This window comes from Lygodium microphyllum, chromosome 18 (assembly GCF_053477565.2).
Source record: "Lygodium microphyllum isolate KBCC chromosome 18, Lygodium_microphyllum_v1.1.10, whole genome shotgun sequence".
NCBI lineage: Eukaryota > Viridiplantae > Streptophyta > Polypodiopsida > Schizaeales > Lygodiaceae > Lygodium > Lygodium microphyllum.
In genome coordinates, this window is record NC_141152.1 from 83,046,551 (window position 1) to 83,069,206 (window position 22,656).

The 22,656-nt window shown below is 45.0% G+C and overlaps 1 protein-coding gene across 1 annotated transcript; it reads left to right on the plus strand.

Moving 5' to 3' along the window:
- Nucleotides 1-20,212: 20,212 nt before the first annotated feature.
- Nucleotides 20,213-22,391, plus strand: LOC148021092 (protein JINGUBANG-like). Its single transcript, XM_087698092.1, has one exon. The coding sequence runs from the start codon at nucleotides 20,413-20,415 to the stop codon at nucleotides 22,066-22,068; it is 1,656 nt and encodes a 551-aa protein (XP_087554218.1). The 5' UTR covers nucleotides 20,213-20,412; the 3' UTR covers nucleotides 22,069-22,391.
- The last annotated feature ends 265 nt before the right edge of the window (nucleotides 22,392-22,656 follow it).

Sequence of the window (22,656 nt, forward strand, 5' to 3'; positions counted from 1 at the left end):
GCACCAAATGATGCAAGACCGGCCATTCCTAGGCTAGAGATGAACCCAACAGGCATACCTAGACCACCAGGGCCCTATGTAACCCATCCACCGAGTGACACTCCTGTTCATTATGTGGAAGAACCTAGTGAAGAGGAGACCTACGTGAACCCATACATATCCTATGATGCGGAAGGCAATCCAGTCCTGATGGACTATTGACCAGTACCGGTGATGGCGCTAGGTAGAGGAAGAGGCAGAGGCTTTGGAGGACCAAGCCAAGATCCAATCTCATGCTAGACTTGCGGTTATCCAGGCTATATTTCATCACGTTGCCCAAAAAGGAACATGCACAAAAGGACAAAGCTGACCTTCGATGCACCGAGTGTGGAATCACACACCTATTTCTTAACTGTCCTAGACAGAAGCCATCAACTAGTTCTGCCAACATGCCCTCAATACCCTTGGGACTGTTCGGTGTGGAGACCTTTAACAGTAAGGATACGTCCATCCCACTACATGTCATGATGCAAGCACAGACAAAACAGACAAGCATATCATTGCTTGGGCCAAGTAACCTAGATGCAGCCTCGTTGGGAAAGCAAAGCCGAAGGAGAAGGAGAAAGAGCGCAAAGATTACCCCTTAAGACTGAGGAAGCTACAATGCTAGTGATAGGAAAGAGGGTCACTGATGCAGAGGCAGAGACCTCAGCTCCTAAGACAACAGAACTAGGGAGTGCCAAGGTAGGGAAATACCCCCACCCCAAACAGCAACTCGAGGCTATAGCCAAAGTCAAGGAGTGGGTCAAGGACACCCAGGAACACCTTAAGGATGTAGAGCCCATACTGGAAGACCAAAGTGAAGATCTCTCTAGTGTGAGTACACCCGTTTCACCGTCGCAACCTCAATCAAGGAACACACCCACACCACATGAGATGCCATAGAGGCAAGACCAGGAAGAATGCACCCACACCACATGAGATGCCATAGAGGCAAGACCAGGAAGAAGCATGTCAGCAAGCTAACCAAGACATCTTGCCAAAGAGTGCTGACCAAGGAGGAAGGAAACCACCCAGAAACCTCCTCACCACTTTAGTAACCATGCAAGTAACCTTGAGCCTAGGAGATCTGCTTCGATAGCATCCTTCCTTATGGCAAGAATTAAAGCACTGGGTGGAGGGAAAAGCGGAGCACACTGCCGCTGACTTACAAAAGCAAGACGCAGTCATGCAGATTCCAAGCCTAACGCTACACTCAGTTCCAAGGTCACTGCACGTCAATGCTTTCTGGGAAGGCACTTAGATATATGCAGTCTTACCTATCTTAGCCTTGGGGGATGTAACACGAAAAGAAATCGTAGACACAGGCATTGGTGTCAGTGTCTTGAGCCACACAGTTCTATAGGCCTAGGGAAACCCACCCGTGGAAAGGGCTAGGTTCAATGTCCATTGGCCAATGGAATGAAGGTTAGACCATTTGGGGTCCTAAAGAAGTGGCCAGTGAAGGTCGCAAGGGTGTAGTTTTCCATGAACTTCATTGTCATGAAGGCAGTGGACTACGACATACTGTTAGGCCGACCCTAGATGAGGAATGCTCGAGTTATTGAAGATTGGGATAACAATCTCATCTTCTTGGGGAATAGAATAGAAGCGGTAAGGGTTGAGATGGATACCTAGAAGACTACCCCAGCCGACCTTGATGCTATCTCAACCATGATAAAAGGTGATGCACATGCAAGCAAACCCTATGGGTCATTGACCAAGTACATCCCTTGCCCTGAGGATGAGCCGGATTGGATGCATGTCTTGGCAACCATTGACCTACCATTCTCAGATGAGGAAGAGCTATATAGGCAAGTTGCTAGATCCCCAAGCATGCCAGCAAGGGAGCCCATCATGCCACTTTGCATGATGGCAGGAAGCTCACCAACAAGCTTGAGCTTTAGGAAATCATAGAGTACTTGACTGATAAACTAAAGGGCAACATGGCTGCCAATCTAAAACCCCTAAGTGATCTTTTGGCTAAGCCTGAGTGAAAATGGACCAAAATCAACGATCTGAACCTATTATACAATTGGGCTTTAGTCATTGACGAAAAGGAGATTGGAGAGGAAAGCTTGGGGGATGACAAGCAGTTAGAGGGGCAAGACTCTGATGATGAGGAGTAATAGGAGTGCCATTCTATTGGAGACGAGAGTGAAGAAGAGTTAGACACAATAGAATATGATACTAAAGGGAGAACGATCAAACGGATCAAGGTAGACTCTAGGCCTAGAAGGGAAAGGGGAGGCTGGAATGAAAGAGGAGTCATGCGGATGGAGTGTGATAGATCCTGGTTGGAGCATATAGGAGCCATGGATTACGAGTAGGCAGGAGTGGCACAAGCTTAAGAAGGATACACCTACTGAATTATGACCCCTCGCGAAACTCCTTCCTCAAGCGAGGGATGTGAGTTTAACTCAGAGCCAGAAGTCAGTATGGAGAGTGATCCTGAAATACCCCAACCCTCTAAGGTCAGACGCACCAAAGGGGACTTGCCAGTTTGAGAAGGGTGATAGAGTGGTGATTTTGCTAGGAGCAAAGAGACAAGGACAAACCAGTGATGAGCGATTTGAGAGACCCGCCGAGGTCAAGGAAGTCAACTTGGTAGGGGAAGGCGAGAAGCCTCGACCTGTGTTCATTGCTGACGACTTGACCAAGGACGAGGAGGCTAAACTTGTTGCTCTCCTATGAGAGTATGTTGACGTGTTTGCCTGGTCCTTGGATGAACTTAAAGGAGTCGATCCTAGGATTGTGACCCATAATATCCCAATGGTTCCAGATGTGGTGCCAACAAAGCAACGACCTTACCCTATGAATCCCAAACACACATATGCAGTGAAGGAGGAAATCGATAAGCTCCTGAAGACGGGATTTATATATGAGATTGAGCACATAGATTGGGTATCACCTATAGTGATTGTTATGAAAAAGAATGGTAAAATTTGAGTGTGCCTGAATTACAAGAGAGTTAATGCCGCTATGAAGAGGGACAACTACCCCTTATCGTATACTAAGCACATGCTGGAGAGGGTAGCAGGAAAAGAAGCCTACAGCTTCCTAAATGGCTTCTTTGGCTATAATCAAGTGCAAGTGCACCCTGACGATAGGCACAAGACTTCCTTCTCCACGGAGTGGGGTGTATTCGCCTACATTGTTATGCCCTTTGGGCTAATGAATGCGCCTGCGACCTTTCCATGATTAATGTGCACCATCTTCAAGGATATGCTTAGACGTGAGCTAGAGGTATTCGTAGACGGCTTATGCGTACACTCTAGTTGGGCTGAACACTTAGAAAAGTTGAGAGTTGTCTTTGAACGGTGTTGGTTATACAACCTCTCATTGAACCCCTTAAAGTGCTAGTTGTGGATGAAGCACGGATATATCCTAGGGCACGTAGTGTCAAGGAATGGCATTGCCACTGACTTCTCAAAAGTTAGGGTCATTATCAACCTACCACCACCCATTAACTACAAGGGTGTTCAGTGTTTCTTAGGCTATATAGGATACTATCGACGCTTTGTACTGAATCACGCACTGATTGCTAGACCATTATACAAGCTACTAATCATATTTGAGTGGACTAAGGAATGCCGGCGTGCATATGAAGAGTTGAAGAAGGCTCTCACCACTGCACCAATCTTACGAGCCCCAGACTGGAGCATAATGTTTCATGTATATATAGATGCCTCTAAGTTTACTATTCGAGTTGTTCTATGCCAGCCTAGTGAGCATAACCTAGAATACCCCGTGAGTTTTGCTAGCAGGTAGCTCACTAAAATTGAGATGAACTATTCCACTACAGAAAGGGAAGGGTTAGCCGTTGTTTTTGCTGTAAAGAAATTTAGGCGTTATTTGTTGGCCACCCCCTTCGTCTTTTTCGTTGATCATCAAGCCTTCCTTTATCTCGTGAATAAGTCGTACGTTACAGGTCGCATAGCTAGATGGTTACTTCTCTTGCTGGAATTCGATTTCTCTACAAATGTATGTAAGGGAAAGCAAAACTACATGGCTGATCACATGTCCCGCATACCCACAGGAGAAGTTGCTGGACAAGGCATACCTTACGACCTATCGGACGCTCATCTCTTTGGCCTGTCTAGCGAGAGAGACTTGTTTAGAGCATATCTGACGCCATATTGGGCCGATGTTGTAGTTCAAGTGCTAGAGAATGGTCTACCTGAGAGACCTATTGAGAATGCAAGGCTAAGGATACTTATCTTAAAGATCCAGCCATACCAACTGATCGCCGGCCAACTCTATAGGCTAGGACAAGATAGTTTGTTGCGTAGATGTGTGTGTGAGCAGGAGATGCACGATGTATTGAGAGAAGCGCATGGTGGAATAGTTGGAGGACACTTTAGTGGGGATACAACAATACGTAAGGTGCTACAATCCCAACTATGGTGTCCCACCCTATTCCATGATGCTGCTAAATTTGTAAAACACTAGGATGGGTGCCAGAGGACTAAGGTGCCTGTGCGCAAGGATAAGATGGAGTTGACTCCCGTAATAGCAGGACATCCCTTCGAAAAATGGGGCATTAACTTCATTGGACCTATTAGTCCTGCAGCACAGTACTCCCAAGCACGCTACATCATTGTGGCAACTGATTACCTGACGAAGTGGGCAGAGGCAAGAGCCACTAGGAAGAATGATGCTAGAACCACTACGAAGTTCTTGTGGGAGCAGGTCCTTTTCTGTTTTGGTTGTCCAATTGAACTAGTAAGTGATCAGGGCATGCACTTCATTAATGAAGTGATATCCAACCTGCTCTAGACCTTCCTAATCATTCATAGAAGGTCCTCGCCCTACTACCCTCAAGCAAATGGCCAGGTAGAATCCACGAATAAAATCCTAGTCAACATGCTTACGAAGGTGGTATCCACATCACGAAGTGACTGGGATAAAAATTTAATGGCGGCCTTGTGGACCTATCGTACAACTTATAAGACAGCTGTAGGACAGACGCCCTTTAGGCTAACTTATGGAACGGAGGCCATCCTACCCTTAGAGTTCTTTGTCTCTAGCTTAAGGATAGCAGCCCAGGAGCATTGGGAGGGAAGAAAGGCTTGGACCAACTGCTTAGTGGAGTTAGAGCATCTCATCGAGACTCGACTCTTGGCCACCCATGCTCTGATTTGTAAGAAGGCATGAAGAAAGATGTGGTTTGACAAGCATGTCAAACATTGCAACTTTGATCAGGGGGACCTCGTTCTACTATACTTTGTGAAGGGTCACAAACAGAAAATGAAATTTCACAGACTAGGACCTTTTCGAGTACGTACAATCAGTAGAATAGGAAATGTTGGACTGGAGACGCTCGAAGGTGAAGGAATAGGCTTTTTCAATGGCAGTCGCATGAAAAAGTACTATCCTCCTTCCCATCCATTGCATGAGCCACCTATGCTTGAAGCCCCTATCAATGTCTGTGTGGCCATTATTACCAAACTGATAGATCAAGATGAAGAAGCAGTGGCACCCGCCTACCTACGAATCACAGTTATTACAAAACGTACGTATTCTTTTGATGCCTTGATCGACGAAGGTGCCGACTATAATATCTTGATGCATGACCATTGGACATGCATTGGTCAACCTAAATTACAGCCCACAAATGCTAAACTCAACCCATTTGGGGGCAACACTTACTCACTCTTAGGAAAATGCAAAGTGGCTATCTCTATTGAGTCTGAAAGTATACCAGTCTTATTTTATGTGTTGCCAAACACTAAAGGGGCCGGTAATAAGTCACTAATAGGTCGCACTTTTAAAAAGTAGACGAACTGCAATGTGGAATATAACCTAGATCGCATCCATCTTGCTATAGGCAATGTGCACATAGTGAATATTTTCAGCAAGGGTTATATTGATCCTTCTACAATTGCAAAGCCACCGATAGAGTCCCCTACGACCATGCCTATGACCAAGCCTAGGGAGAAGGGCTATGATATCTCACCCCACGCTCAAACTACTAGAACCAAGCCCACCAAGGCCATTCACAAGGCCAAGGAATCCATGCTCATATGGGTGCAAAAACGACAAGGGCCATCTCCTTGTAAACCACAGAAACGTACTTCTAAATGCGAAAACTATCAGTCACATCCTAAGAGACAACTCAGATGCTATCAACATAGGTGCACGACCACGCCGCAATGGATTCCCAAAGATCTCTTGGTGAGCACAAGGATACTATGAGGGAAACGCTTGGATATGGGTGCCTAAGAGTGGACATTCAAGAGGCTCAACTCTAAGCAACCTCACTCCAACTAGAGAGGCTTGCACATACGGAGCCCAGGCTGCAAAGCAAGCTAGACCGGCACCGATTGTGATTAATGAATCCTAGAACATTTATCGTTCAAAGCTAGATGCCCTAGAATTATCCAAGTCAGAGGAGTTGAGCACCCCCATGCCGAATCAGATAGAATGCAGCACACCTCCTATGCCACTAGAGCCCCCTGCAACATCTCAAAGTGCTTCTGAGTGCAAAGTCCCATCTATGATGCCATCAATGGAGTCACCACTGTCCAACCCAATTGCACCATCACCACCAGCAGGCCTTAGGCCTTCGTATGAAAGACGATCTTTCCTTTCAATGGCCAAGGATTTTACTGAGACCTCGGGAGATGATGTAGTGACATGCATCAAGGTGTTAGATAACACCTTCACTACATTCGCTAGGAGCTATGAGAGGCTTGACCTAGGACTTCTCGATGAACCCCTTGCTTCTGATGTTCATGCGTTGCCATGCACTTGGGAAGACTATGAATTTATGACCGTCAAATTTTCCAAAATTGTCACCAAATTAATCTCTAATGAGAAATCTCAAAGGAGCAAGCCATTCTCAGAAGATTAATTACCTCGTACCGCAAGCCTACTCGCGATGCACCTGAACAAGAACTGGAGGAGCTTACGCAGCTTGCCAGCTCTGATTCTTTGTTCTTACAACTGTGGTATGCCTTGCAACTCCAATGGGAGAAAAAAGGCTACCGCATCATGACCAATGCTGAGCAAAGAAGGGCAATCAAAACAATTAAACACAACCCTACTTATGTGGCACCTCTTTTGTTTAAGGTTTTGGCCATTACATGTAACATACACTTAGATGACCATGTGTTAACCCACCCTTGCATTAACCAATTCCTTATGTAAGAGGAGCTACACGTTGCTAGCCGCCTCAACTCCGGGGACATCTTTCATGATGTCTTGACCTATATCACCCAAGCTTCCATACGACCATGTGAACTTGATCGTCATGCCTAGCCTGAATATAACCCTAACCTCTATACTTGGCTGTTCGCCAAGTAACTCGCCCCGCAAAGTCCATGTGAGTCCTCCTTCTTCCCTTGCTAATCCTAGGAAGGATTCCTTTAAAACTTAAGGAAGGGGGGGGGGGGGGTGGAGCGGAGCTAAGTGAGAGCCAATTGATGTAGCAAGGTGTAGTGATGGATGAAAATGATCAATTAAATTTAAATAGGAAATAATGCAAGGAGAAAATAGATGTTTCTTTTGAATTATTTCCAAGTTTCATACCTCTGAAGCAACACAGAAAATTGTCATAGGCATTCTTTCTTGGTTTTTTGTTAGTGATGAGTCAATTCATAATGCAAATATTGGCATGGTGTAATGATAGGCACCTACCATAGCAAGACAAGAAAAGGGGGGTAAACTTTCATTCATTGAAGAGGAGATGACAAAGTATGGGATCAGTGTTGAGACACATGGATTTAGCCAGTTCACGTTCAAACATACCCTGAATTTAGATAATGCCATCTTGGAAGAGCCGGCAGTGAAGGAGTTGGTGGATAAATGCAACCTCCAAAAGTATGTGGAAAAGGTTGGACATGCTGTAGATTACAGTATGTGCACTGATTTTTTAAAGAGCTTTGATGAAGGTAGGAGCTGTGGCATGATCACAGTAAGGATTGGTGACCATGAAAGAAGGGTGCAAGTGTCCCTTAATGTAGCTGTCGTCGAGAAAGCCCTGGGGCTTTTGTCCAAGAAGGAGAGGCGCATAGTGGATGGAAGTCAAAAAAATGAAGTGCACACAGTGGATGGAATCAGTTTGGATGATATTCCAGACCTTGCAACAAAGATGCAAGCTAAAATGGTCCACGCCCTTTTTTTAGGACAGAGATACAACACTTTAATGAACATAATCAGGGTGCCATTACTAGAGAGAATCACTGTAGGAGTTCCAAACGAGGTGGATTGGAACGGTTTTGTGCAGAAAACTATCAAGAGTTCAGCTGCGCTCCTGGCTCTTGCTGGATCACAAGTTGGTGGGGAGTTTCTTGCTTCTACTGCACGATCCACAAGGAAAAAGCTTGCCTCGAAAGCCTCCATAATCAGATATGGTGGTGTCCTGACGGCAATCATCCATGAGGCTATCAAGGATGCTGGTGTAGATGAAGAGCAAGTTGTGCATCAAAGCTCACCTCACCACAAGGAAGAAGGCTTGAGTGAAAGGGCAATAAGTGATAAAGGAGGGACGGAGGTACCACCTACTCAAGCAGCTAAACCAAGGGAGCAAAAGAAGAGTGACAAGAGCCAGAAGGGGAAGAAAGAAAGATTGAGCAAAGAAGAGTGAGCCGAGATGAAGAGGGCTCAAAGAGAGTCAAGAGGGATGGAGGAGAAACGAAGGAAAAAAGAAGAGGAAAAACTCGAAAAAATTAGAGTTGAATCACAGAGGACAGAAGAAGAGAGGTAAAGAAGGGCAGAGGAGGAAGCCGAAGAACTAACAATGAAAGAACATGCTGAGTTGGCAAAGGCCACTCATAGATCTGTCGTAGAAACCCATGGGGGAAGGAGAGATCGATCCTTTGAGTCCCCGCCATGAAACTGAAGCAAGTGGCAGTGTGGAAATGGCCCCAGTAGTTGTAGGCAAGGGCAAGTCCCTACTGCAACCCTTGCCTTCCTCCTTTGTGCCAATACCAACCGACACCACAACCACAACCACCCCACAACCCACGCTCTCTCTAGACATGGCCCAATTGATGAACATGATGCAGCTAGTTCTCAGTAAAGTGGCTGAAATTGTACCAAAAGCCAGAGCAAAAAGGCCCACTATCGTAGATGCTGAATCTAGGCAAGTTCCAAAATGACAGAAGCTAGAGGCATCAACCACTACAGCCCCTACTCCCGTGCCATCTGGTGCTGACTATGATGCTTATGTGGCTGAGTTTCTAACACAATTGGATAAGGCAAAAGAAGAAAAGAAGATAGCCTTGGTGGAGTTAGAGAAAGAAATGGAAACTTCGGCAACCTTAAGGCTGAAAGTTTCAAAGTAAGAAGCCGACCGAAGAAATAGAAGTGAAAACTCTATAAGATCAGCTAGAAGCAAAGATCAAGGAAGCCCAGGACAATGAGAGCCACCTAAGACAAAGGCTGGAAGATGAAGAGAAAAACTTGGTGGCAGAATAGCGAAGCTTGAAGTTACTAGCGCAATAGTATGGTGACTTACAATAGAGAATTGCCAAACTAGAAAGATACAGACAGATAGAAGCTCAGGAGGGCGAGCCAAGTGAGCAACAAGAAGATGCCATAGCTTTTCGGCTATGGTGTGAAATTAAAGAACAAGACAGACTGGAGAGGGAAATAGAGTTCCTAGAATAGGAAAGGTCGGGAGTTCCTACAGCAAAAGCACAAAGGCTGCAGAATGAGGCACAAGGACTGCAAGATGCATTGGAGATTACCAAGGGAGACATAGAGGCCCTCATGGCCATGGCCTTCACCCAAAGAAAATTGCACTTCGCAGAGATTCAAAGACACGAGCAGCTTGTGCAAGAAAATTCAAAGCTATTTGCTGAGGCAAAAAAAAGATTCAGCATTGCAAATCAGGCAAAAAAATTTGTTGAAGAACACTTGGCTCAAAAATCTAGGGAAAGAAACCAACTCTGGTTCTTAACGAATGAGCAGCAGTAGATTGTGACAATCTTGGCAAGTGAGTTGGAGGAGGGAAGAAAGAAGATGGACGAGAGAGCTAGTGAGTGGGAAAGAAATAATTTTGAAAGAGTTAGGGATTTAACAGAATGCTTGGTGGTGGCTGAGTGCGAGAGAGTGCTTCCGGAGTCCAGGACAGAAGCTGTTGATGTATGTGCTAACACATAAAGACAAGCCTTCCTCAGCACAGTACTACATGTCACCCATGCGGAGGATAATGATTTGGTGGAGAAGGTAAGAAGGAAGCTAGAACTGACCACCCGAGCACTAAAGTATGGCCTTCAAGAACGGGAGCTTCCAACAGGCATAGGAATCACAAAAAAGTAGCAATTTCACTATCTACGCCATGCCGGCCTCTCCACTGTTGAGCTTAAGGAACTTGGGTTTGAAGAGCATGAGTAGCCACCACCACCACCACAAGCGGTTTCATCAGTTGTCGAGCAGAATGTTGAAGAGGGTACGGACTTTGAGCAGGATGCTGAAGAAGAGCAACAAAGAATGCCCAGTCCGCCTCTACCAGACCTCCGGCCTGAAAAGTCCGAAGATGCCCATATGCCCGAGCGCATTGTGGCAGCCAGAAGAAGAAGACAAGAACTAGCAGAGGAAGCCCAATGCAGAGCACGATCACTGCCAAGACAATTCCCTAAAGAGCCTGTGCCACTACGAGGGGACTCTCATCCTATTGATTGGCCTCAGGAATTGGTCATATGGCATCAATAGGAGTTCTAGACGAGGCCGTTTGAACTTTCATTTGCTTATCCATGCTCTCTAGACCGTGCTTTGCCTCTAGGTATTCTAGCTAAGATCAAGGATCTGGCTAATGATCTTGCAAATAGGTGGATAGAGGAAAGAAGCTTCATAATAACGAGATGGAGGCAAGAGCATGAAGACTACTGGAAAGACAAGGTAAACAAGATTCCCAAAACTGTCCAAGGCTACGCGGCACAACCGAAGTGGCAGAGGAGGATTTGGGATACCAATTTTGATGCCCAGATTGCCTTCTGCAGCCCGCTCCGTGAAAAACGCAACAACCCCATCTACATGTCCTAGCCCCGTAGGCATGGAGTTGACTATGATCGAAATATTCATGGGAATTTTGACTTTCCTAAGATATATAATATTAATGCTCGGAGCCCCGAGGAATGTTTAGTCTTTAGGTTAGAGGATCTCCTCCCATCTATCAACCGCTTTCTCACAGATTTTTCTTCTTGCTTAGATCCAGCTTCTTAACTACCTGTAATTATCTTAGGCTGATCAAGTTCCTACTAATGCAGAGACCCACAGCTGAGGAAGCCCACCTCCCTCAACTCTTTTTTGACATCAACCTAGGGATAGATAATAGAGCCATGACTAGACTAATGGTGAGGGCAACCCTGCTTCTCTCCTTTTGCCTAGAAATCTTAAAGGATATGAGTGATACCCGCTTCACGAGATGCAATCATCCTTTCTTGTGATTCACACCTCTGAAGGCCTGGGCCGGTATTAAAGAATATCTACAAAGTCGCGCATTCCTATTCTAATTCTTGTGACTACCTCATAATCTAGCTGAAGATGATAGACATTAGCCAGGACATCTTCCTCGTATGCAATTCTTCAAAAAAAAAGAGAAGAAAAAGAAAAAGAAAAAAGAAAAAATCACAAGGGCTCACTTCACTCACTACACCTAGCCCCTCCCCCACTTCACTCTTAGGGCACATCAAGGGCAGGACTTCCAGACTTGTCACCCTAAGTTTTGCACTGCACCTCCAACAACACACAAACTAGGTCCTCAAGTGTGGGACATTACCAAGGGCTTACCGAAGATTAGACCCATCTTCCAGTTCCACTACACATGCACTTACACCACACCGTGAGACAAGCACACCCCTTAGGGGGTGCACAACTTTCTCTTGCAGGCTATGATCATGACTCATGAATGGCTACCCAACTAAAGAAGATCATTCACAACATCCTCTAATGACCAAGAATTTTTCCCTGAGTCGGATAGGACACCACTACAGCAGCTTCAGGAGCTTTTGCATACTCCGATGGTTGGATGGACCAACATGCTTGATGTCAGGAATCGCGTGGTGGGGGGAGTTGCTCAAGATGTTGCGTCGAACACACACAAAATGCACAAGGAGAAGCTCACTCAAGAGACAAGAAGAGAGATGGAGGCCAAAATGTTTTCTTGCTGATTTCTTCTTCTTCTTCCACAAACTTTACAATGTACACAAAGTATAGATAAGATACAACATAAAAGGAAAGTGGCCTCTTAAGTCAAACAATGCATAACTGACTACACTAGTCGACTGGCGCTATAACTATGCCAGCTGTAAATAGGTGTAACAACCTGAATATAATAAGTAATGAGTCAGTGGCCATGTGAGAGTCATAATGACCACCGACGTGCTAAGTATAGACGTGTGGACCCATCTAACCAGGCAGTCCATCATCAATGTCCACATGTGTTGAGCTTGTCATCTCAACACTCCCCCTCAAGCTCAACTGTATCTTTGCGACTCCAAGTAAGCTTCGAAACTTTTGAAGCTTCTCTGCACCCAATGCCTTTGTGAAGATGTCAGCTATTTGATCCTGTGTGAGTCAATCTCACCTGCTAGTACCTTCTCTCTCACAAAGTGGTAGTGTACCTCAATATGTTTTGTCCTAGCATGGAACACAGGGTTCCTAGCCAACTGTATACTACTCATGTTGTCACAATAAATGACAACTGGACCTTCCACTTGCACATCCAAATCAACCACCATTAACTTTTGTAGCCATACTACCTCACATGTTGCAACAACAACACCTCTATACTCAGCCTCTGTACTCGACAAAGCAACTGTAGATTGCTTTTTGCTGCTCCAAGCAACTGTTGCACTACCATGAGAGAACATGTATTTGCTGGTAGATCTTCTATCAAACATACTACCAGCCCAATCTGCATCTGTGTATCCAAACACCTGTACACCTATACCTGCCTCATAGAAAAGTCCATAATGTAATGTGGACTTCACATATCTCAATATACGTCTGACTGCATCCAAATGTGGATTTCTAGGTACTTGCATAAACTGACTCATAAGACCAACAACGTAGCTCAAGTCTGGACTTGTAATGGTCATGTAGATCAAACTCCCCACTATCCTCCTGAACATACTAGGGTCTTCTATCTCATCACCAACATCAGCACTCAACTTTACATTCTGCTCCAATGGGACTGAAAGTGGTTTGCATGCTGTCATACCATACTTGGACAACATATCCAAGCCATACTATCTTTGGGATAGCCATATACCATCATCACATCTTATCACCTCAATGCCAAGGAAGTATCTTAGCTCACCTAAATCCTTCATCTCAAACTTCTTCTTCAAAGATTCCTTGACTTCAACAATCCCACTATCACTATCACCTGTAATAATCAAGTCATCCACATAGATGACTATGATGACCAAATCTGCATCTCCCTTTCTCACATAAAGTGAGTGATCAGCATCAAAAACATAAAAGCCAATATTGACAAGATACTCTCTGATCTTTCAAGACCATGCTCTAGGTGCTTGCTTGAGCCCATAGAGCGTCTTCTTCAACCTGCACACATACGTGGGATGCTCTAAATCTTCATAGCCTGTTGGCTGATCCATATATACTTCTTCCTGCAAATCACCATGCAAGAAAGCAATCTTCACATCCATTTGCTGCAACCTCTAACCTTTGGCTGCTGGCAAAGCAATCACACATCTGACAATTGTCATCCTAGCAACTAGACTGAAGGTTTCATCATAATCTATGCCATATGTCTGGGCATAGCCTTTTGCGACTAGCCTAGCTTTGTACCTACTAATAGAGCCATCTACATTGTGCTTAATCTTATAAACCCACTTACATCCAATAGCTTTCTTGCCCTTCGGAAATGATACTAGATTCCAAGTCTTGTTGGCCTCTAATGCAGCTATCTCCTCATCCATTGCTACATCCCAATGAGCATGACTAACAGCCTCCTCAAAACATGTGGGATCAACATCCTCAACTAGTTTCACCATATAAGCATTATGGTGAGCTGCATAACCTTCAAAACCAAATCTTTTAACAGGGTATCTCACCCTGCTAGACCTGCATACCACTGGATCACTCAATGGAGCCTTTGCATTAACGCGTGCTCTCTGCACACCTGGAGTCCTCACTGAAGGAATGCCAAGCTCATTATCCAAGCTCTCTAAGCCACTAGAGTCTCCATCAAGAACTGCATCAATGCCTTCTGACACTTTATTCTTTCCTTTGTCTTTACTTGTAGTGCTACTAGATGCACCTGAAGATGTAGAGGTACTCCTTAGTCTCCCAGACCAAGGACTACCAGATGATGTCTCTAGTCCACTAAGAGTCCGTGATTCTTGCTTTTCAGCCTGCACATGAGTGTCGTAATCATCATCATCATCCAATGCATCACCACTAGATGCATACCAACTGGTCATTTCATCAAAGATGACATCCCTGCTCACTTTGAACTTACATGTGATAGGGTTGTAACAGCGATACCCTTTCTGCTCTAAAGAGTATCCAATAAAGACATACTTTTCAGCCTTTGGATCCAGTTTCTTCCGCAACTCATCTGGCACATGAACATACGCAATGCAGCCAAACACTTTTAAGTGTGAGACATCAGGCTTCTTACCTGTAAAACATTCTTCGGGAGTCATCCCATGGACTACAGCTGTGGGAGTTCTGTTCATAATATAAACAGCGGTATGAACAGCCTCACACCAAAAATGCTTAGGCATATTCTTTTCAGCCATCAAGGCGCGTGCAACTTCTGCAATATGCCTATTTTTCCTTTCTGCAACCGCATTTTTCTATGGGATATATCTGCATGTGAACTGTCTCTTTATCCCATGAGACCTTAGAAAATCACTGAACTCATTCGAGAGGTACTCTCCCCCTCCATCTGACCTCAAGCACTTTACTTTCAAGCCTGTTTCTCTTTCAACTACAGCCTTGAAAGTTCTAAAATGCTCAAAAGCTTCACTCTTTTCCTTCATAAAATATACCCACAGCTTTCTAGAACAATCATCAATTAATGTGACAAAGTATGAATTGCCTCCAAGAGATACATTTTGTGTAGGCCCCCAAATGTCTGTATGAACAACATCAAGGATATTTCTCCTTACATCTGTGTCATGTGAAAAGGGTTGTCTTGCCTGCTTACCAAACTGACATGCTTCGCATACCTTATGAAATTTTGCAACTCTAAATGTAGGCAAACCTTTAACGAACCCTTTGGACTGCATTAATTTTAGCCTTTGTACATTTGCATGTCCAATGCGTTTGTGCCAAATTTCAATGTCCGCAATAACACCTTTTCCTTTAGCATACATAGTAGCATTCAAAGTAGGAATTCTAGCATCCAAAGTAAACATACGTCCAATGCTACTTCCCTTTGCTACCAACCTGCACTTGTCATTGAAGTCTTCTACAAAGCAATCCTTTGCATTAAATCTGACTTACAGCCCTTGCTCTACCATTTAACCAACTGACACCAAGTTCTTTGTAATAGATGGCACATGTAATACATATGAAAGACTCTTTGTCTTACCATCGTGCAAGGACAAGGGAACTTTTCCAATGTGTGAAATTGGGTGACATGAATCATCACCCGTCTGCATATAACCTGCATTTTGCAAATTCTGCATCTCTCCAAACCATTCTGTATGGCTGGTCATATGATTGGATGCACCTGAATCAACATACCACACATCATCATGTGTTCCCTTTCCTGTAACAGCATTCAGCATATGCTGCATAACAAACAGACGTTCATATTTGTCTTCATTCTGTCATGAAGACGATGTATAGTTTCCTTGCTGCAACTTACCATTGCGAATATCATCTTTCTTAGCATAACATTGGGCTGCAATATGACTTGTTTTGCTACTATAGTGACACACAATACCAGAGTTGTTAGAACCTCTGTTCTGCCATCCACCTCTTCCTCTAAAGCTCCCCCTGTGTCTAAAGTTACCACGACCTCCTGAAACCTGCATATCGCCAAATTGCTGATTCAATCTATTTTGCTGATTGTCACTACCACGTCCTATACCACGGCCTCTTGAAGAGAACCTGCCACGTCCCCTTCCTAAACTGGAGTAGAAAGCTTGGACATGTTCACCACTTCTTTCAGATGTCTCACTCTGCATGTTGATCTCTTCAGTGATCATAAGGGAGACCAACTCATCAAAGTCTGGAAATGGCTTTCTGACATATACGGAAGTTACAAAAGACTTCCAAGCCTTTTCATTGTTAAGTCCACCCAAGGTAGATGACACCAAATCATCATCATCGGGCATTGCATCAATCGCTACCAATGCATCTGCAATGCTCCTTACCTTCAGTGCATACTCATTGATAGACATCTTCCATTTCTTCAATGTATTCAACTCTTGCTTGAGTTGAATCTTTTGTGCCTTTGTATTTACGGAAAACATACTTTCAAGTATGATCCAAGCTGCATATGAATTCTCTGCATTTCTAATATGTCCCAGCATATTATTGTCAATTACTGCAGACAACCAATCCATGACTTTTTTATCTTTTGCATTCCATTCCTTCCGTGCCTTTTTCTCTTCTGCAATTGGAGGATCACTCACCTCCGGCTCATTTTCTTCACCTGAAACAAACTCGTAGAGGCCTTTTCTAATAAGGAAGTTCGTGACTTGAAACTTCCATGAAGGGTAGTTATTCTTGTCAAGCTTCTCAATGATGGGGCTTCTACTGTTCTGTGCCATTATTACAAAATTAATACCAAACAGCAAGCAAATCTTCTGCAATCTTCGACCTATAGTGCATAGCAATACATCAGATAGCCTTTTTCACTATCTGCTCAATAATACATGCAATCTGCAACTAGTTTGCAGATAAACCTTGTGTTTACTCACTATAAACACCTTTGAACTTACAGATCTGAAATCTGTAACCTGCGCATCCACTTTCGGTCAATACAGTCGAAGTCACAATGTACCTTAAAACTGTTGTCTGTAACCTTGCGGCTCTAAAACGGGCCCTAAAACGGCCTCAGATGCCTAAAATAAGTGCGGGAAAGCCCTAAAGGATTAATTTGCAGAATACAAAGCGCTCTTTGCGCACACCAAATCTCACTGAAATCAGAGATTTTTTCTCGACCTTACTTCTGGTGCCTCCACAGGTACTATCCAAGAGAGAGAGTGGAAGAATGGGAGAGCTTCTTACCCGTGGCTTGCTTGCTCGAACCTTGCTTCTTCTCCTTGGCTTCAGCCTTCGAAATCAGCCTCTCTCAGTGGCACGGCTCTGATACCATATCAGGAATCGCGTGGTGGGGGGGAGTTGTTCAAGATGCTGCGCCGAACACACACAGAATGCATAAGGAGAAGCTCACTCAAGAGACAAGAAGAGAGATGGAGGCCAAAACGTTTTCTTGCTGATTTCTTCTTCTTCTTCCACACACTTTACAATGTACACAAAGTATAGATAAGATACAACATAAAAGGAAAGTGGCCTTCTAAGTCAAACAATGCATAACCGACAACACTAGTCGACTGGCGCTATAACTATGCTAGCTGTAAATAGGTGTAACAACTTGAATATAATAAGTAATGAGTCAATGGCCATGTGAGAGTCATATGACCACCGACGTGCTAAGTGTAGACGTGTGGACCCATCTAACTAGGCGGTCCATTATCAATGTCCACATGTGTTGAGCTTGTCATCTCAACACTTGATGTAGCCGATTATCTGCCTGTTGATGGCTACCATGACTGAACCAAATCAAGCAGAAGAAAAACTCAGTGATGGACCCACCATTGACATAGATTTTGGAACCTCATATTCTCCAAATGTATGTTCAAACCCCTTGACCTGTGGATTGCTTATTGATTAAGTGCTTTCGGATCAATACGGGATGCACGGCTACATGGTTCTCAACAGTGAGCTGACAATGAACAGGATTAGAGATGCCCATGCAAAACCTTTATCAGTCGTCACAGAATGGGAGCTACAACTGTGTGAGAAATGCCGAGCATCTTCATGAAGTCTAAAGCACGTCGGAATCTCTCCCGGTCATCGTTAATCAAACTCCATCACCTCTCATTCACAACAACACCTTTTGATTGTGGTCATCTACCCACCAGTTTCACTTAACAACAACCCCAACTACCCCACTACTCCCCACCACAATGCCATGGGACTGGCACTCAGCTAGGAGGGGGGTAATGTTTACCGCAGCACAGAGGAGCGGGAAAATGGAAAAAGGAGATAACCGAAAGGGCACAGGACAAAGGAAGGAAAAGGCACCCCGGATGGAAGTTAGACCCTGAAAATTTTGAATGATGACCTCTCCAGAAGGCCTCAATGTCGCCTCGAGAAAAGAAAAGAGTAAAAGCGCACCATTAATTGTGAAAGCACTCCCGAATCCTTGTAAAAGAGTGCCAGGCTCACTCTTGTGCAAATTGTATGCACTAATTGGGAATGGGATAAGTTAGAACAGTGGGAAATAGGAAAAGAGGGCCTAGGCTAATGGCCGCCAGCCATGTAAAAAGTGGGGATGACTGCCCAAAAAGTAGAGCATGTATATAAAGTTCAAAAGTGAATGAGAAGATCATTCTTGTGTGTGGCCAAAGCTTCTTCTTCTTATTCTCTTATTTCTTGCCTTCTTGTTTGTGCTTGAGTGAGGAATTGAGGGAGTGTGAGGAAGTGAGGGAGTGTGTGTGTCAGAGTGAGGGATCGTGGAGAAGAAGCTCCCCATCTTCTCTCTTCTTCTTCTCTTCTCTTCTCTTTTCTCGCACGGCTATGGAGGATGGAGCTTGATAGAGAGGGCTTGAGGTTTCTTGAGCTTGCCGCAAGGATCGTGGAGCTACCGAAGTGCAAGAGAGAGGAGGAAACTCTCGAGCATCAAGGTAAGCTCACTACACCTGTAAGGTAGGCATTGCGCATTGGCTATGTGAGAGGTAGCCATGGCCGCTTGGCTTGAAACGCTTGATCAATAAGAGGTCCATAGGTCTCGGGGTAGAGCTCCACAGCTTCCCTTCAACCCCTTAAAAGGAGTTTCCCTATTTGAAGACATTAAGTTTGATAATCATGAGTTTTTTGTGAAGCAAGGAATAATTTCTAGGATTTTTGGTTCTTCTTTTAAGAAGTCATAGGTTTTTATTTGAACTTTTTACTATAATTTACTTACCATTTTAAAGAATGGCTTTGAGAATTACACATATGTTATCAGAGCTTGTCATAGTAGAGCTCTTACTTTTCCTTCTTCTTTACTCTAGTCTTCATTCAAATTTCTTTTGCTTAGTTGCAATTTTAAAATTAAAATTTGTAATATAGATTTATAGCTTTTTGTTTATAAGTATGACAAACCTTGTTCACATGGCAATCTCATACTCATTATGGTCCTATCTTTGCGTGTAGCAAGAGATTACCAATAGTTGGCTAGATCACTTCCTTTAATATTTGTTTGGTAAGTTTTCTTGTTTTAATGAAACCTTCTCATATTACCTCTAGGCTCCTACTTTCACAGTTCAAAGGGTTGAATGCTATTGTGTACATGACATTCTTATATTCTCTCTCTCTCTCTCTCTCTCTCTCTCTCTCTCTCTCTCACCCCAATTTGGTTCTTATTATAGAGTCACATTTGCATTAAAAGATTCCATGCTGGACTTGTTGAACTCCTTCCTTTGAAATCGACTTATGGAGTGCTCACAAAAAGCTTCTTTAGGAGGCATATTATCTTAGAAATTAATGGGGTTTTCTTGATGTTATCATCGATTTTGACATTTTAATGAGCAACTTGGTAAATAGTAGGACAAATACAACTCCATCTTCACATAGACATACTAGGCCGTAGCACTAAAAACTGAAATCCTAAGCTTGTCTTGCTTCTCTCATGGAAGCTGGGGCTCACTCTTTCTGTGTTTCCACGAGGGTTGTAACTTGTAACGCGCTACAATTATTCAAAAGACGAGTATAATTGTCCTATTCAAGAAAGACCTTCTTTCTTTTCTATCCGCTCTAGGAATTTCCCAACACAAGAACTCCTTTACGTAAAGAATATAATGTGACTGGTAACATTGTGCCCACCACCATCTTTTTGCCCCCGTCAATGGCTATCGTTATTTCTTCAATCTTCTCTCTCGAGTCCCGACCTGCTGTTTTCCACTAGCACAGATTTTACATCGCGTGCGCTTTTCCTCCCCCATAAAAGTCACACGGTATACTTGCATATCCATTTCTATAAGAAGGGTAATTAGAGTTGGAGAGGTGGGGGAATGTTTTTCCTGCAACTAACTTGCAGCTTGCCAATATACTTGTGTCGTTGCCTGGGCTCTGGTCTGGCGGCAAAACAGTAGCTTACAAGTAGATTCACAGAAAGAGCTCCCTTTCTTCCTGCGCATGCTTCCAAGCCCATATATAGGGCAACCATTGTAGTGATGAGACTTTAGGTGTATGCTTAAGGCGCACTATAGCACAGTACTATTAAACTGTGATCGTTCTTCTGTAATGGGCCTTATCGTCAAGCCATCTAATTCTCTATCTGCCGCCGTCGATGCCGAGGGCAAAGAATCGCCGGCTCACGCCATAGTTTCTCAAGCTTCCGAGGTGATCATAGATAGCCGCATAGAGACAGGCCTCTTTCAGTTAGAGATCAGCGATGACACAAGGAAAACCTTTCTTCTGTCGGCTCGATCTCAATCGAGCGTAGCCTCTAGCGAAGAAGCAGCAAGCTTAGAGAGCATGTTCTCTAGAGCAAGCAGCCTGGGCTTTCTGTCCTCTCTGTCGATGGGATCATGGCAAGCGAACATATTCCACAGCTGCTGTGAGAATCAGGCCGGCAACTACATCGGTGCAGCGGGCGGGATCAGTAACGCAGCAGCACAGGTATTGTCACGTGCGGGTAGCTATTCGTGCATCGCGACGATGAGGTGCAAGGGGGATGAGGTGGTGCTACCGTGCGTGGCGTTGGCCGGGAGTCATCATTGTCGTCGCCATGGCAATTGCGATGATCACCTGCATGATCTGAGGGGCCGAGTGCGACGACGTGTCTGCAGCGAAGATGATGACGACCGCGAGCACTTCTCGTGGCTGGATTGTGCCAGCTTGCTCCAGGCAGGAGGAGGGGCCGGGGTGCGAGCTGTGGTGCGGGTGGGCGAGAAGGTCGTCAGCGCCCACGAGGACCATAAGATCCGCGTGTGGTCGAACACCGGATCGAGCAGCTGCAAGCTCGTGGCCACCCTGCCGACGTTGCGGCAGTCCCTCTTAGCGTCCCTGCTGGCATCAAACTACGTGCAGGTGCGGCGGCACCGGCGGCGCCTGTGGATGGAGCATGTGGATAGGATCTCGACGCTGGCGGTTGCTGTCAGGCCCGACGGCGCGGGGGTGCTATACTCAGGCAGCTGGGACCGGACTGTCAAGGTGTGGCGGCTGTCGGACTTCAAGTGCGTCGAGTCGTTCCGGGCGCACGACGACGCTATCAATTCGATGGCCGTGTCGGCGGACGGCTCGTTCCTGTACACAGGCAGCGCAGACGGCAAGATGGGTGTGTGGGAGGCTGCCGGAGTATCGTCATCATCATCGTTGTCGACGTCGGAGCACTCCCACGTTGCGACTCTTGAGGGCCACAAGTCCGCCATCAACGCCCTCGCGCTCAGCCCGGACGGCGATCTGTTGTACTCCGGGGCCTGCGACAAGGCCATCATCGTGTGGCAGAGATTCGGCGGGCAGGCGGCGCGCCACCTCAGCTGCCCCGCAGGCGCCCTGCGCGGCCACCGCGGCGCCATCCTCTGCCTCGCCTCCGTCGCTGCAGCTGCCGGGGGACTTGTCGACGGCAGCACCCACAATCATATCCTCTGCAGCGGATCTGCCGACAAGACCATCCGCGTCTGGCAGCGCGTCGCCGTAACTGCCAACGTAGGCCCGAACCCCTCTGCTCCTCATATCTGCATGGCTGTCCTCCACGGTCACGCCGGCCCTGTCAAATGCTTGGCCGTCGTACCTCCTGCTTCTTCCTCTGATAGTTCTGCTTCGCTGACCATGGATTCTCTCACTGTCTACAGCGGCAGCCTCGACCGTCACATCAAAGTCTGGAGCATCTCATTATTATGATCTCAGTACGATTTCTAAGAATTCATTGACGATGTGAGCATTAATCAGGGTTCATCATATTATATATATTTTACATTAAGAATTCATTAGTCCCAACAGATGGGAGCACGAATCCCCAATCCCCTGGGGAAAACTCATCGGTAAGTAGGCCTCTCGGAAATTACATTATCTCTATCCGGCAAAAGGAAGCAGCAAAACGGTGAAAACATTTTCAAACTTTGATGTCTCTGAATATATATACACGGTTACACCTTTTGCTTTTGACACCCGTCTTTTGAGTGAAGGATTATATGAACACTATTCAAATTGGCAACCTTTTGCTTTATAATGACCCAATAAAAAAAATGTTTGGTGAACGGTCGGGCAATAATATTAGGTGAGACAAGGGACTGGAAATAATGATATGACTTGGACAAGTATAACTAGGTCTATGTGGCGGTTAATTTAACAGCTTTGAGGTGATCGCAAGGACATTTCCTATGACAGTTACTTCTTACTAAAACTTATGAGATTTGGACTTTCTAGGTCATATAGTGCCAGAAAAACTACAAAGTCATTTGGAAAAACACATAGATGTGCATGCACACA